This window comes from Mercenaria mercenaria, chromosome 6 (assembly GCF_021730395.1).
Source record: "Mercenaria mercenaria strain notata chromosome 6, MADL_Memer_1, whole genome shotgun sequence".
NCBI classification, from domain to species: domain Eukaryota; kingdom Metazoa; phylum Mollusca; class Bivalvia; order Venerida; family Veneridae; genus Mercenaria; species Mercenaria mercenaria.
Window position 1 is genome coordinate 25,131,826 of NC_069366.1, and position 17,276 is coordinate 25,149,101.

The window sequence follows — 17,276 nt, forward strand, 5'->3', positions numbered from 1 at the left end:
TTCCCAATATGCATCATAATCTGGGCTGAACAATGATCAATATCTGATATTCTGGAAATCTTCTCTATAACTGTGCTGTGCCATGGGAAAACCAACATAGTGGCTTTGCGATCAGCACGGATCGTCAGCCTGCGCTTCTGCGCAGTCTGGTCAGGATCCATGCTGTTCGCTAATGGTTTCTCTAATTGCAATAGGCTTTGAAAGCGAACAGCATGGATCCTGACCATGCTACATGGATGCGCAGGCTGGTCTGGATCCATGCTGGTAGCAAACCCACTATGTTGGTTTTCTCATGGCACAGCTCAGTTACTGATTAGTTCTCTCATTCACACCCACATATTCATCAACATTAGAATCGTACTAATTTGTTTTTGTTTTTAAATGTCAAGCCTATATTATTTACGATCTTCAGTATCTTACAATATACTATTTATTTTCAAGCACATCTTTTGTTTAGCTTTCGTATGTACAGTTTCCATTTAGTATTAAAAAAACATCCAAACAAAGTACTAATAAACACAACAGTTACTAAGGTGGGCTGGATCCAATCTGGCCCGATTTACACTCATTTCAGTCGGGCTAGTTGCATGTACATAAATTCGGTACACCTGTAAGACACGCCAAATTAGACTAAGCCTGATTGAAACATCATGGCGTATTTCAGTGTACCGATCATGTGGTCAGGATAACCTGTAGTCCCAACACTTTGCTTACTAAACACATGTACCTGTAATGCATTTAAAACAGGTATACTCCATTTTTTCTATTCCAGAAAATTCTCTATAATTATGCTGATGGTATGGTGACATTTAATCGCACAAACAAATTAGTATGACCTTTATTATTTTAAATGCTGTTAATTATGTAATGACAATATATGTAAATTATAACTATGGCACCATGGTGTGTGTTTTTTATATTTGTCATCTATTCTAACATAGCGAAATATTCTGCATGTTTTTTAACCTGTACACATTTCAAAGATTAAACAATCGGTAACTTATAACAATTAATGGTAATTTTCATTCACAAGGGTAAGATATATTTTAAGTAAACACTCCAAAACATACATTAACATTTTTGTGAGTCTTATTTTAAAGCTTGCTGACCAAAACATGGACATGTACTCTGTGTTTCAAGTTTCAATTTCATTCATCTTAACCCTTACCATGCTAAATTTCTATAATGATATTGTCCATCTTCCAATTTGGACAGTATCATTAATGCTGAATAGTGAACAGTGCAGATCATGATCAGACTGCATGGATGTGCAGGCTGATCATGATCTACACTGGTCGCAAAGGCAGAACCAATTGTGTCTGGCATGGTAAGACTTAGTGTTAATAACAATATCGTAAATTTGTATCATAATTGAAATAGTATTGAAAAATCTAACCAGATTCAACATTTTTGAGAGCACAAACATTTTATTATCAGTCTGTTAAATTGTACAATAATAACTTTATAATTATATTCAGTGTTGGGGGACTGCTAAGGAAAGTATATATTCTTTAACAACAATAAATATCAGAAAACTTTCAACAGATCTATCGTTACTTTTTTTGTAAGACTGGGAAAAATGGCCAGTCTTTATACATTTTTAATTTTTTTTTTAACAATTTAATCTTTTACAATTTTTTTTTTCATTTTTAATAGCTCTGTAGTGATCAGTTAATCTATCCACAACAGTACAAAAAGGTTCTTGTATAAAAAAAATTCAGAAACATTTTGTCATTAATCTAATTAGAATTAAATTGAAATTAATTTAAAAAGGTGATGGGTTAAAATTGAACAGAAATTCAAAAAATCTCCTAAAATCGCTTAAATTTCATTATCATGTAACAAGACAATAATATAGTTCGTGTATTTTGAGGTGAAATTTGATAACCTAGCATACGTCTGTTAGTTACTGTTTCCTCTGGGGGACACGTGCATTCATCTGGCCGGAAGGGTTTCTCACACGGTTTTTACGGGTAACGTGCTTATCACAAATGGCAACTTTGTTGCTTCTATCGAGATTTCTCTTATTATTGCGTTTCGTAGAATGTTTTTGCTGCACTTTCTGAGCATGCTTAACCTGAGAAACTTGGGCTAAAAGTTCCGCCCGTGCCGACACTGCACGCATGCGTTTTGGTGAAGGTCGGTTCAAGGCTTGAGATCTTTTTGATTTTTTGGCGAGTTCGTTGGAAGATTCTTCCGAATGGTTACTGTCTTCTCCTTCACTGCCCGATCTCTTATACACAGACATGCTTGGATGCTCGATCAACAGGTTTTCAAGGTCTGTAATTCCAACTTGCGGGGCCTTGCCATTTCCTGCAGTAAAACATGAAGGTGGCGTAAGAATCCAGGCCTCGTGTGAGTGCCCATGACGAGTACGTATAAATAAATGACGAGAGTGCGAAACGGGACTCAACGAGTTTGGAGTTGAATGTTTTGATGGACTAGAAGATTCACTCTTGCAAGGACTAATATTATTTGTTGAGTCGCTCATTGAGCTAGCGGAGTCAGTGGCGTCACCAGGGTAACAGTTGCCAGGGTAACAGGTCACATGACTTCGGTGACTGGCTGGTTGGTTACCAAAGCAACAGTCTGTAAGAGAATTATGACTTTTAGTCACTCTCCTTCTCTAGCTGATTTCACATCAGAGTGAAAAAGAAAATATTAACAATATTTGAATAATATGTAATTCACTTGATTTTTTGTTTGATTTTCTTTTTTCGTACTTATAATTTTCTAAATACAAAAGAAAGGAAATATTTTAAGCGTTAGCAAATATGAAAAAAAAAAAATTAGCATTTTGTGTATTTATGAAATAAAGAAAACAAATAGAAAAAAGTTGAAGCACAAAAGCTATTATACTACAATACTACAGGTGACTATTAGGTTGCAATAAGATGGACTGACTAACTGCTACCTTAGTAACTAACCACCGAACCCACTACCATGTGACTCCCTAAAATGGTGTTCAAACACAAGTTCTGTAATTTTCATTTTTAATTCATTAAAACAAAATAGGGAGTTTATAGGTTTGTTTTATCCATAGTCTCCATTTAGATGATGAACCAAAACTTATCATTTCAAAAAACAAGAGCACCGCCTTGCGGGTGCTGACGCTCATCTGATTTTTTTTGTGTAATAGAAATATTGTCCTACCCATGATTTTCTAAGTCTAAAAAGGGCCATCATTCTTGCAAAAAGCAGGATAGAGTTATGTTTCTTGATGTACAGTGTCCACTTATGATGGTGAAAAACTGTTGCAAGTTTTAAAGCAATAGCTTTAATAGTTTATGAGAAAAGTTGACTTAAACATAATACTCAACCAAGAAAATGATTTTCTAAGTCCAAAAGGGGCAATAAGTATTGCAAAAAGCAGGATGGAGTTATGTTACTTGCTGTACAGGGTCAGCTTATGATGGTGAACAAGTGTTGCAAGTTTCAAAGCAATAGCTTTGATAGTTTAAGAGAAAAAGTTGACCTAAACATAAAACTTAACCAAGAAATCTGATATTTTCTAAGTCCAAAAGGGCCATAAATCTTGCAAAAAGCAGGACGGAGTTATGTTTCTTGCTATACAGGGTCAATCTTTTGATGGTGAACAAGTGTTGCAAGTTTTAAAGCAATAGCTTTGATAGTTTAGGATAAAAGCTGACCTAAACATAAAACTTAACCAAGAAAACAGATTTTCTAAGTCCAAAAGGGCAATAAATCTGCAAAAAGCAAGATGGAGTTATGTTTCTTGATGTACAGGGTCTGTTTATGATGGTGAACAAGTATTCCAAGTTTCAAAGCAATAGCTTTGATAGTTTAGGAGAAAAGTTGACCTAAACATAAAACTTAACCAAGAAATCTGATATTTTCTAAGTACAAAAGGGGCCATAAATCTTGCAAAAAGCAAGATGGAGTTATGTTTCTTGCTATACAGGGTCAGCTTATGATGGTGAACAAGTATTCCAAGTTTCAAAGCAATAGCTTTGATAGTTTAGGAGAAAAGCTGACCTAAACATAAAACTTAACCAGGCAACGCCGACGCAGACGCCGACGCCGACAACCGCTCAAGTGATGACAATAACTCATCATTTTTTTTCAAAAAATCAGATGAGCTAAAAAGCAAAATCACTTTTTCTCAACCTATGCAAAAGGCAAAGCACAAATTCAAATTAAGATTGTTACTGCCAAAATTAAATAAGCCAATGTTGTAATTTTAAGATCTTCTAAATTACAATCACGGTTCATGACTGATTTACTAAGTGAAATAGGCTTTTCTGATTGGATGAGAGATTTGTCATTTTCCAAAGATATGCAAACTGAATGCAAAAATCTGAAAAGGGCCACAAGTCTTGGTTCGGCATGTTACATGGAAACTTGTGATATTATAACCATATGATAATAATCATTTAAGTAAAATCTCATGTTCTTTAAAATGTTTATAATATTCTCCACAATATTGTATTTTTCAAAGGCCGTGTGAAAATAGATAATACAGTCAAACTTCCTTCGCTCGAATTCGGATAATTCACCTTTGCTCAAACACATCATTGGCTCCTGGCTAAATGCGTGTAAAACGTAAATTGTTTTACTACCGGGCTCGGGCACCAACCAATCCCTTGGGATTCTGCAGATGTTATAACACGAAAAAACATGTTTTCCCTACATAAAAATTTCTTGATGAATGGTTGAGTTATGGAGCAGATAGGAAAATTAAACCCTATTGACATTTTGACCTCCATGTGTGACCTTGAGGGGTCTGGCTTTGCGCATGACATACTGTCTCATTATGGGAAACATCTGTAGCAAGTAATGGACAGGAAGAAATCTCTATTGACCTTGGACCTCCAAATGTGACCATGACCTTTGAGCAAGGGGTCTGACTGTTGTGCATTACATTTCATTATTGGGAGCAGTTGTGTCAAGTAATATCAATAGCCATTGATGGATGACATAGTTATATACATGACTGACAGAAATGCGTAATCCTGTAAGACCCAAAAACTGGTTTTCAACCAGTACGGGTCTTATATTATATTATATGTGCAGGTTTGTCTATAATTCTATTCAAAACTTGCATAAAAGTATTCATATACTGTGAAATCATTTAATTTCATTCTGGGTTTGGTCAAATAAGCTATTTAATGCAAAGACATAAAATTTTAATTCATGGATTTTAAATATTTCGAGCGTAACAGCTGAGAACTTTATGTTTTAATTCGAAATAAATTTTATGGATTGAGCTCTAATGATTCTACAAAATTCAAGTACATTTAATAAACAAGAGGGCCATGAAGGCCCTGTAGGCTGTATCGCTCACCTGACCTACTGATCTAAAGATCATCAAGATTAACATTCTGACCAAGTTTAATTCAGATATGGTCATAAATGTGGTCTCTGAAGTGTTAACTAGCTTTTCCTTTAATTTGATCTGGTGACCTAGTTTTTGACCCCATGTGACCCAGATTCGAACTTGACCTAAAGATAATCAAGATTAACATTCTGACCAAGATTCATGAAGATATTGTCATAAATGTGGCCTCTAGAGTGTTAACGAGCTTTTCCTTAGATCTGACCTAGTGACCTAGTTTTTGACCCCACCTGACCCAGATTTGAACTTGACCTATAGATTAAAAGACCAACATTCTGACCAAGTTTCTTTAAGATATTGTCATAAATGTGGCCTCTACAGTATTAACTAGCTTTTCCTTAGATTTGACCTGTGACCTGGTTTTTGGTCCTACATGACCCGGATTTAAACTGGACCTAAAGATCATCAAGATTAACATTATGACTAAGTTTCATTAAGATATGGTCATAAATATGGCCTCTACAGTGTTAACAAGCTTTTCCTTTGATTTGACCTGGTGACCTAGTTTTTGACCCCAGATGATCCAATATCGAACTTGTCCAAGATTTCACTGAGGGTAACATTGAGACTGACCAAGTTTCATTAAGATTGGGCCAAAATTGTGACCTCTAGAGTGTTAACTAGCTTTTCCTTTGATTTGACTAGGTGACCTAGTTTTTGACCCCACATGACCCAGATTCAAACTTGATCTAAAGATCATCAAGATTAACATTCTGATTAAGTTTCATAAAGATACAGTCATAAATGTGGCCTCTAGTGTTAACAAGCCTTTCCTTTGATTTGACCTAGTGACCTCGTTTTTGATCCCACCTGACCCAGATTTGAACTTGACCTACAGATCATCAAGATAAACATTCTGACCAAGTTTCTTTAAGATACGGTCATAAATGTGGCCTCTAGAGTGTTAACAAGCTTTTCATTTGATTTGACCTGGTGACCTAGTTTTTGATCCTACATAACCCAGATTCAAACTGGACCTTGAGATCATCAAGATTAACATTCTGATTAATTTTCATGAAGATACAGTCATAAATGTGGCCTCTACAAAGTTAACAAGTTTTTCCTTTGATTTGACCTGGTGACCTAGTTTTTGAACCCAGATGACCCAATATTTAACTCTACCAAGATTTTATTGAGGGTAACATTCTGACCAAGTTTCTTTAAGATTGGGCCAAAATTGTGACCTCTAAAGTGTTAGCAAGCTTTTCCTTTGATTTGACCTGATGACCTAGTTTTTGACCCCAGATGACGCAATATTGAACTCGTCCAAGATTTTATTGAGGGTAACATTCTGGGCCAAAATTGTGACCTCCAGAGTGTTAACAGTCAAATTGTTGACGACAGACGACTGACGGACGGACGACGACGGACACAGGGCGATCACAAAAGCTCACCTTTGAGCACTTCGTGCTCAGGTGAGCTAAAAACAATTTCATGCACATGCAGAGTAAATTATACTGTAGGAATCATGCTGAAGTGTTCTAAAAAATCACCTGTATGTTCCACAACCACCCAGTCTTTGTCAGACGGCACTTCAGTCTCCATGGCAACAGCTTGCGCTGGTACAGCTTCATTCTCGTCTTTCTGTGGCTCTTCAGTTGATGAACCAAACAGGTAACTGGCCCAGCTCAACATCTTTCCTGTAAATACACAATATCACATACAGTACTAAATAATATTACAGAAATAACCCATATAGAGCTCACTCTGTAAAGATATCACTCTGTCTTGTGAATATTGTTCACAAATATATTATATATATATATATTTTTTTTTTTATTGCACTATACTTTTTTATTATAATATCACAGTATTTATTGCATGAAATCCATTTAATGTAGTCTTTTTCCATGTAACTTCAATTTTACTTGTCAATCTTGAAAAATGCATTATCATTATAATAGTACCAAAATTTTGATAAAAGTAAATATGTGGTGCTGGTGTTGATTTTTTAAGTATCATATAATTTTACCAACAATTTAATAGATAAGCAGACAGATTTTCACTATTAGTAAAATGTTTAAGCTGTGATGACCGAAACTTCCATTTTAATAACAAGAGCACCGCCTTGCGGGTGCTGACGCTCATCTGATTTTTTTTGTGTAATAGAAATATTGTCCTACCCATGATTTTCTAAGTCTAAAAAGGGCCATCATTCTTGCAAAAAGCAGGATAGAGTTATGTTTCTTGATGTACAGTGTCCACTTATGATGGTGAAAAACTGTTGCAAGTTTTAAAGCAATAGCTTTGATAGTTTATGAGAAAAGTTGACTTAAACATAATACTCAACCAAGAAAATGATTTTCTAAGTCCAAAAGGGGCAATAATTATTGCAAAAAGCAGGATGGAGTTATGTTGCTTGCTGTACAGGGTCAGCTTATGATGGTGAACAAGTGTTGCAAGTTTCAAAGCAATAGCTTTGATAGTTTAAGAGAAAAAGTTGACCTAAACATAAAACTTAACCAAGAAATCTGATATTTTCTAAGTCCAAAAGGGGCCATAAATCTTGCAAAAAGCAGGACGGAGTTATGTTTCTTGCTATACAGGGTCAACTTATGATGGTGAACAAGTGTTGCAAGTTTTAAAGCAATAGCTTTGATAGTTTAGGATAAAAGCTGACCTAAACATAAAACTTAACCAAGAAAACAGATTTTCTAAGTCCAAAAGGGGCAATAAATCTTGCAAAAAGCAAGATGGAGTTATGTTTCTTGATGTACAGGGTCTGTTTATGATGGTGAACAAGTATTCCAAGTTTCAAAGCAATAGCTTTGATAGTTTAGGAGAAAAGTTGACCTAAACATAAAACTTAACCAAGAAATCTGATATTTTCTAAGTACAAAAGGGGCCATAAATCTTGCAAAAAGCAAGATGGAGTTATGTTTCTTGCTACACAGGGTCAGCTTATGATGGTGAACAAGTATTCCAAGTTTCAAAGCAATAGCTTTGATAGTTTAGGAGAAAAGCTGACCTAAACATAAAACTTAACCAGGCAACGCCGACGCCGACGCCGACAACCGCTCAAGTGATGACAATAACTCATCATTTTTTTTCAAAAAATCAGATGAGCTAAATAGGACAGAATTTATGTATTTCTTTTGATACATATAATATGTATTAACAATTAATAAACATAAGAATATTGATACTGCAAGACTTAAGTTAGATCAGCGAAAGTCTCCTAAATTTATTTAGGAATAGGACACACTAATGTCTCACAGACTAAGTGATTTATATACCTACGCAGACTTATTACGAGCAACCTTAATTCATAATTATAATTATCATCATTATTATGCTGTAAAAACTGATCTGCATATGACAGGAAATGTAGGTTTGCTAAGGGAGGTAACAATTTGTTTCATGAAACAGGATTTATCCATACTATTTCACAGGAGCTAACTCATGAGGCTATTGAAATTTTGTATAATTATGTCCCTTCTCAAACCACTGAAAATAATCAGAGCCAAGAAAGACTCAGGTCAGAATGTATAAGAGAAATGATTAATTAAAAAGATTATCTTGTTGGTAGCCAGACTTATAATGTACTTCAGTTCACTGCATGATGTGAATGTGATCACTTGGCAAAATAACATTATCAAAACTGACCAGTGGTCAGTATATAGGTTAAATAAACCTGAGGGTCAACTAAGTTCATGTATTAATATAAAGAGTTTATTCACCTGATCTGACCGTATACATGCTTACATAAGCTATTCAACTGTGGCAATATTGGGTTAAATTCCTCGAGATCTCTTTTAAATATTATGTCATGAACAAAAATAATCTCTTCATGATTAGATAATCATTTTTTTTCTATTTTTATGTTGAACTGTCTTTAAGCGTTGTTACCTTCTTCAAATAAAGAATTTTTATTATTATCAAAATCAAGTTCATGCAAATAGATCTTATATTATCTCTTATTCAAATAATAATGAAATAATATTTTCTGGAAATAAATGATACAATTTTAATACTTAAAAAAAAAATTTTTTTTCAAGGCTTGAAGTGTACAAATTAAATTTTGCTTTATGTATTTTTGTAATAATACAAACATAGTGAAATTCAAGTGAACTGTGATCGCCAGAGTCCTATGAACTGTTTAATCAAAGAGCATTAATATCAACTGATCTTGTAATAAAAAAAGAGCATTTTTCCCATTCTGACTCAGCCGATTAATATATTTATCATAAAAATATGGTACTGAGAGACACAAAAGAGTTGTAAGCTCAGGCAGTGATTTTAATGTCAATCATCTCTGCCAACTATCTAATTAATGCTCATTCAGCAGGTTTTGAATGTTGTTGTTTCTATAATTTTTCCATTGTTGCATACAGTACACTGCTTCCTCAGTTTAAACTAGTCCAAATAACAGGATGTTTAATGGGATCGCGTGATAACTTTTGACTGTCGCTGTCCCGTCAGGGAAGACAACTATAAAATGACAGATCATAAAATAAGTCATCTCGATAAGCCTAATAAGTAAGGCTAACAGCTTCCATGATGACTGAATATAAAGAAATTAAAATGTTTTATTAATATTGCATTAATACGTACTTTAATAAAACGTTTTAAAAAGTCTTTAAATTAATTAACGTTTATTGAAAGCCTCAACATGGAAAAGTTTTAATTTAACGAATTAAGTGTCTTACCATTTGTGTCAAATTTGATCATCTTTAAATATCCAAAATATTTTTTAACAGTCTTTGCTCAAAGAAGTTCATAAAATGATACAAAAAGACATTTTTCATATAAATTTGTTTTAGAACAATGTATACAATAACAAAATCATTGATTTTCTCACATTATTAGTTGCTATAGAAATAAGCCTATTGGAAAAATATGCCCTTAATCATTTCAATGTACAATAGAATACAAAGGAGTTTAAGGGACACAAAGGGGACATTCCGACAAACTGATAACATCTGTCCGCACATGTGTTCTGACACGATTTCACCTGTCAATGCCAGATATTTATGTCACCGAATTGTGATCTTTTTGATATTGTAATTAAGATTCCCTAATTAGATAAAACCATTTACTCTTTTATGTCATACCAGCAAACAATAGAAATTTATTGCTGGCAAATTTTTCACTAGAGTATTCCGGTGATTTACAAACAAAAACACTGTCACCCTTCTCAACCAGAATCACACTCCCCTTCCCCTGGATGCTATAATCATAATTTTCACTTCATTCCATGTTAAGTTGATAATTATCATAGAAAATTGTAATTTCTGCTCATATTTGTTTGACTTTAAGGTTTTAAATCAACAAAATCAAATTGGAGGGGAAAATTATTTTTGTTCGCCTTGCAACCAGGTCAAATTGAGCAGTGGAGGAGAGGGGGGATGTGGGAACTTTGTCCTAAGAATCATTCAAAGTTAAATCACTTTACTCAATTATCACTGCAATGAAGGCACTACAGATAAGATAAACCTGTTTATGGATTGCAGTACATTGTAACATAATACAAGTCTTGCATAATATTATACCTGTATATTTTCAGCTGTATATATTCAACAAAGTTATGAAATATATAAGGCATAACAAAAAAAAAAAAATTGTTTCCGGTAACTTGTAAAAAAAAATAATTAGGGTAGGTAGGACAGTAAATTTTGTTTTTTGATTTTTTCTTTTAATTAAGTGAGACTTTTCAGAAATTATTTTTGTGTCAAAAAATGAATACAAATAAGGGGGTTATGACTTTACCGTATCAGTAAGTTGTTTTCTAACATCACTGACCATGTTTAAAACATAAAAAGTGCAGTTTTGCAACTTTTTGTTAAAAAGTTGAAAAAAAAATTCTCCCAAGGCCATAAAAACATCTAGGGTCACCCAAAATTTAAGGTAGATCAGGATACCAGTAACAAACAAGAGCTGTCTCCATAGGATGACACATGCCCCCGATGGCACTTTGAATGAATAGTTATGGCCGATGTTAGAGTTTAGGACCTTTGACCTACGGACCTGAGTCTTGCGCGCGACACGTCGCCTTACTGTGGTACACATTCATGCCCAATAATTTTAAAATCCATGCATGAATGACAAAGATACGGACACGCCCATCAATGCACTATCATGAAATATGACCTTTAACGTCTAAGTGTGACCTTGACCTTTGAGCTACGGACCTGGGTCTTGCGCGCGACAAGTCGTCTTACTGTGGTACACATTCATGCCAAGTTATTTGAAAATCCATCCAAGGATGACAAAGATATGGACCGGACACGAATGCACTATCATGAAAAATGACCTTTAACGTCTAAGTGTGTCCTTGACCTTTGAGTTACGGACCTAGGTCTTGCACGTGACACGTCATCTTACTGTGGTACACATTCATGCCAAGTTATTTGAAAATCCATCCATGGATGACAAAGATATGGACCGGACACGAAAATTGTGGACAGACTGACAGACTGACAGACGGTTCAAAAACTATATGCCTCCCTTTGGGGGCATAAAAATATTTTTTTAGGCCTTATTGTTAGAAAAACTTTAATTACACATAATGCAGAATTGTTTTAGGTCAAGTTTACGCTATTTCTAAATTCTAACAAATACATGTATAACTATATTGTCATCACATGGCGAAATCTACTTTGTGCTGCTCGAAACAACTTAGATGAAGAATATAATAATTTCCTGTTGAAGTAAGACATTAAGATCTGAAAAATATATATATTCTGCTGTACAAAATTAATGTTACTTTCCTCTGTATATTACATACAGTGTTCAACTTTAACTGGAGTTTTTCTTAGAAGGTGATGTAATATGATTATACACAGACAAATGTTACACCATTTTGAAGAAGGGGGACTTGCAAGTCAAACTAGGATTCTATCTAAGACATAACGGTTAACCCTTTAATAATATTTTTTTAAACACTTTCCAAGAAACATCTAAAACAACACTGAAAAGCATTAAATAACTACTGTTAAAGTACTCTTAATTTTTTTTACTTTTTCTTATCCAAAATAGCTAGCACAGATTTCTCTAGTGTCAGATTATCTAATCTCTTTACCTCTGTAGTCTGTAAATATTTCCTTATTACCAGATTTAAATCTCCAAATCTTGTCTTAACAAATAACAATATTTGAAGGCATTCGTTTCCTAGCTATTTACTTCAACTTAAGGTTTCGATGGAGGCCTTGAGAAACAAAAATCAAACAACACCAAATCATAGAAAGAAAGAGTTGTTTGACATGAAAATTGAACAGCATGTAAAACATGTATATTACTTTACGAAACAAGTGTCAGTATACTGATATAAACATTGAATTCCAGAAAAGGGCTGCCTAAAGGGGCTCCACTTCCGGACAGTTAAACGCCTTTAAAAACTCACCATTTTCAAAGAACAGTTACACATGTTCGTTTTGATGCATTTGCAATAGCGTGCGAGTGGTGAAATTTCGCATAACAAGGTGGAACACAGTTTTCAGCAATTGTTTATCTTTATTTCTTTACAAATGGCATTCATTTTCAAAGGGAAACAACTGTTCCCGATTATTTTAAGTACAAATGGCATTCATTTTCAAAGGGAAACAACTTTTTCCGATTATTTTAAGTAATTAAATAATTGAATTCAATGTTTATATCAGTATACTGACACTTGTTTCGTAAAGTAATATACATGTTTTACATGCTGTTCAATTTTCATGTCAAACAACTCTTTCTTTCTATGATTTGGTGTTGTTTGATTTTTGTTTCTCAAGGCCTCCATCGAAACCTTAACAAATCGTATTTATATATTGCACAATGTTATGAAAGAGACTACCCAGGTATCGTAAGTGTGTATATACACTGATTGGCTTCAGTGAATTTCGACAGCTCTCAGTAATTGTCAAATGATCTTAGTAACTTTAGAAAGTTCGAAACAAACCTGTCCTCAAGCTAAAATGACAGACCTTAGGGGGTCGGACTGTAAAATAACAATTTACACTATTAACTTGAATTGACTGGACATATATATTGTGCAATAAATGGACCAAAATAATGTTGCCCTCAAGATAACTTTTTTGTCAGTGTTTCATATATACTGCTGATGCAACAGATATGTTTAGATATGACATTGTGTCAACAACGAAAGTAGGCCAGGGACGAAAATAACTGGTTACTACTCCCGCAAGATAATTTAAACGGTTATGGTTGTCATGCATCATTGAACTCAAAAAGGTTGTCAATGATAGAAGTTAAGTGCAAACTGTAATGATATACAAAAATATTTTCTGTATTGAGAAAATTTCATAATTATCAAACATGTTATCATTTGTGTTATCATGCTGGATTTATACCTGGACTTATGGATCACATATTATATATGATGTTTTTGAAACCAAATACTCAAAGGTTGTCCCCCTTTAAAATTAATGCCATTTGTAAATCTTATAACAATTAATCAATTGTAAATTTATACTGATGAAACAAAGTTTGATTTTATTCATAACACAATATATTCCAATAACAGTGACTGCACGTTTACCATAAATTATAATTTTACCAATTGTTTGGAAGTAATGTACAATTCGTCATGTACATGTATATAAATATACAGATAAGATCACTTTTCACTTGTATGACCTTTTTCATTATTATATGGGCAGATTTTTTTTGTCAATAAAAGTAAATTACTGAGTTTTCACAAAACCTATCAATGTGAAATGTCAAAAATGAGGTCAGTTACAAATTTAATATATATTAAATAGAAATTTATGCAAATATCCAAACCAAAGATTACCTTAATAAAATACAGCCCGAAAAAAGCAACAGATAAAATATCATTTTAAGAAATACTTATTAACCACTGGTGACTTTTATGCTTCAATAGTAACCTATTTATATTGTAAGTTACTTGTAATCTGTTGGTGTACCTTTGGCTATGATGCATGACAGGCATTCAAACTGCATTTTTAGTCATTGCTAAAATATCTTCTGAATGTATATAATAATAATTATATAACATAAATATGGTCCATATAGCTTACACACAAGATCATATCTTACACAAACATTTGAGGAATGCTTGATCAGTTACATTAATTTAAAATGAAAATAAACTTTTCCTTGTTTAGGCCCCCCAAAAAATAGGTACATTTCCAGTCTCCCTACCTACTAGAGCTCTTTTTTACCCCCCATATCCTACTTTTTATTAGGGATAATTTTCCGCCTTTCGATTAAAAAAAATATTTCCATTTCATTTTAAACCTTTAGCTTCTTTTTGCTGAAATATGCGATTCTGATTAGTTTTGGGGCTTCAATTTAAATCTTGTTTGCATTATAAAATGGCCAAAAACTTACAGCTGTTCCAGATCACAAATTAGTTGATGACATATTTCACCAGTATCATGATTTACCTGGCAGCTCTACGTTGGAGAATTTCAAAAAAAAACAAGAGCTGTCGGAGGACAGCAATGCTCGACTATTTAACAGCCTTGTCGCTTGAATGAATAAGAAAGTCGAAAAAGGGGCATAATTTAGTAAAAAAAGTAAAACAGGGTTATGGAACCTGCATAGTGCTTATCAGCTCATGACAGTGGACAAGTGTATGAAGTTTCAATCCATTCCCATTAGTGGGTACTGAGATACCAGCTTACATATAAGAATTTAACCCAAAAACTCCTAAGTTGAAAAAGGGGCATAATTTTGAAAAATGCAAAGTTGAGTTATTGACCCTTTGCACTGCATGTCATATCATGACAGTGAACTAGTGTGTGAAGTATCAATCCTTTCTCATTAGTGGATACTGAGATACCAGCTTACATACAAAAACTTAACCAAAAATTTCTATGTTGAAAAAGGGGCATAATTTTGTAAAAAAGCAAAATAAAGTTATGGGACCTGCTTTGTGCATGTCAGATCATGACAGTGAACAAGTGTGTGAAGTTTCAATCCATTCCCATTAGTGAGTACTGAGATACTAGCTTACATACAAAACCTTAACCAAAAAATTCTAAGTCGAAAAAGGGGCATAATTTTGTAAAAAAGCAAAATAGAGTTATGGAACCTGTGCAGTGTAAGTCAGTTTATCACAGTAAATAAGTGTGTGAAGTTTCAATCCATTCCCACAAGCGGTTACTGAGATACCAGCTTACATACAAAAACTTAACCAAATCGGGACGCGGACGCCGACGCAGACGCGGACGCCGATGCATGGGCGAGTCCAATAGCTCTACTATTCTATGAATAGTCGAGCTAAAAAAAAAAAAATGATTCCTACCTACCTACCTACCCTCTTATTTTTTGACAGGAGACCGGAAACGGACCTTATTTTTCTTTCTTATTGTTCAGGCTTTAAATAAATTAGCTAAAATTGATCAGAAAAATGTAATAAACAGTAAGATTTGTTTTTGCTAATATATTATCATCAACACAATTATAGGTCATATGGCTCCTTTCCAGCTTTTGAAGGAAAACCCCAGGTGCCACTCCGTGCATTATTTCATCACGGGCAGGCATCTTGAACCTATCATAACCAGCTTGGAAAAAATAAGAGCAGTTGAAAAAATTTTTTTTTGGAATTCATTTTAGTCAAAGATTCCAATGTAAATAAAATAATCAAGAAAACCTTGTCTATTTTCATTCTAATTATCATACTCACTGAAATCTTATGATGAAAATTATGATTAACTTCATTCATTAAGTAATGAACTGAATGAATTGTGTCAACGAATATAGGGTGACTGTGACAAATACGAATATTTATTCATGAATATGAATTCTATACATACTAAAAGATCTCTGTACATTATCATGATTATATGTGTTAATTGCCAACAATATATTACAGTCTGATGACTAGATTATAGTACTTACTGGGTACTCAAAACACTGTGAAATATAGTTCTGGGTACCATAACTTAACTGACACTATTTTTATATTCTGATGGTCGCATCCGTTTTGATTTTCTGCATATGACCGCTACACTCTGGGTCTAGAGGTCCTGTTACCAGACCCCTGGCCGAACTAATTGTGCGCAAAGGGCTCTTTGATATATACAGATATGCCCTCCGCGCAGTAGAGGCAGATATATGGTAAATGTCAGTGTTTGAAATCGGTCTGCCTTGCAATGGAAAAATTGAGACTTAACCTGACCCCTTGCCACTTCTTAGTCTTACAAGTTACAGATAAATAAATGAAATTTGTTACATCATAGGACATGGGTCTTATTTTGTTCAGAAAATGTCATTCTGCATCATTACATTGCAACTTTACACCAATGTAAGTACACATAATAACATTTATGCCTGCATTCCTCAATGAAAATCAATCACTGGCGATAATTTCCTTGCTACATGAACGGCTAAAAATAGAAAGTATCGACAGGAAAACACACCCAGTGTATGCGATGTCCAGAAAAAGCACAATTTTGAATGAAATTTTGCAAAATAATATAACGAAACTATTGTTTAATTATTAATTGAAATGACTGCATTTGCAATCACTTGAATTCGCTCTAGTTTCCTCTCACAAAGTGTTTTTTTGCAAGTGACGTTTCCCCGTTGTCAAGCTGGTTGAAGGTCAATACGTTACAAGAAATAATCAGCTGTTGAACACAAATTTTGCACCGACAATTCGGATACTAAAACGTAAAAAATGTTTAAAACCTTACTGTTTCGAAGTTCCTTCTATGTATTAGAGGTGTCTTCTATGTAAATTTCAACTCTATTCGAAGATATTATGCAGAATTTTCAAAATTTTTCCTGGACGCTTTCTTCTCGATCTGTCTGTTTTCAGGCAAACAAGGTCGCAAACTTGATTCGCTACTGTTGTGTTTATGTTTGCTACGAGCGTTTTGATTGGCTTAAGTTTGTTGTTGTTTCTATTAATAGTAATATTTAATATTCATAAGGCCGCTTTGTTCTATTTTTAGTATAAAGCATGCGTGCTGAATGTTTACATCATGTGAACGCCACGATCGTATTA

The 17,276-nt window shown here is 33.9% G+C and overlaps 1 protein-coding gene across 1 annotated transcript; it reads right to left on the reverse strand.

Annotated features, from left to right (window-relative positions):
• Positions 1-904: 904 nt before the first annotated feature.
• On the reverse strand, positions 905-17,119 carry LOC123549365 (tumor protein p53-inducible nuclear protein 2-like). Its single transcript, XM_045337392.2, has 3 exons — positions 16,963-17,119; positions 6,850-6,996; positions 905-2,313 (listed from the first exon to the last, which is right to left on the reverse strand). Exons 2-3 carry the CDS (start codon positions 6,989-6,991, stop codon positions 1,907-1,909), a joined length of 549 nt encoding a protein of 182 aa, XP_045193327.2. The 5' UTR covers positions 6,992-6,996; positions 16,963-17,119; the 3' UTR covers positions 905-1,906.
• Between the last annotated feature and the right edge of the window lie 157 nt (positions 17,120-17,276).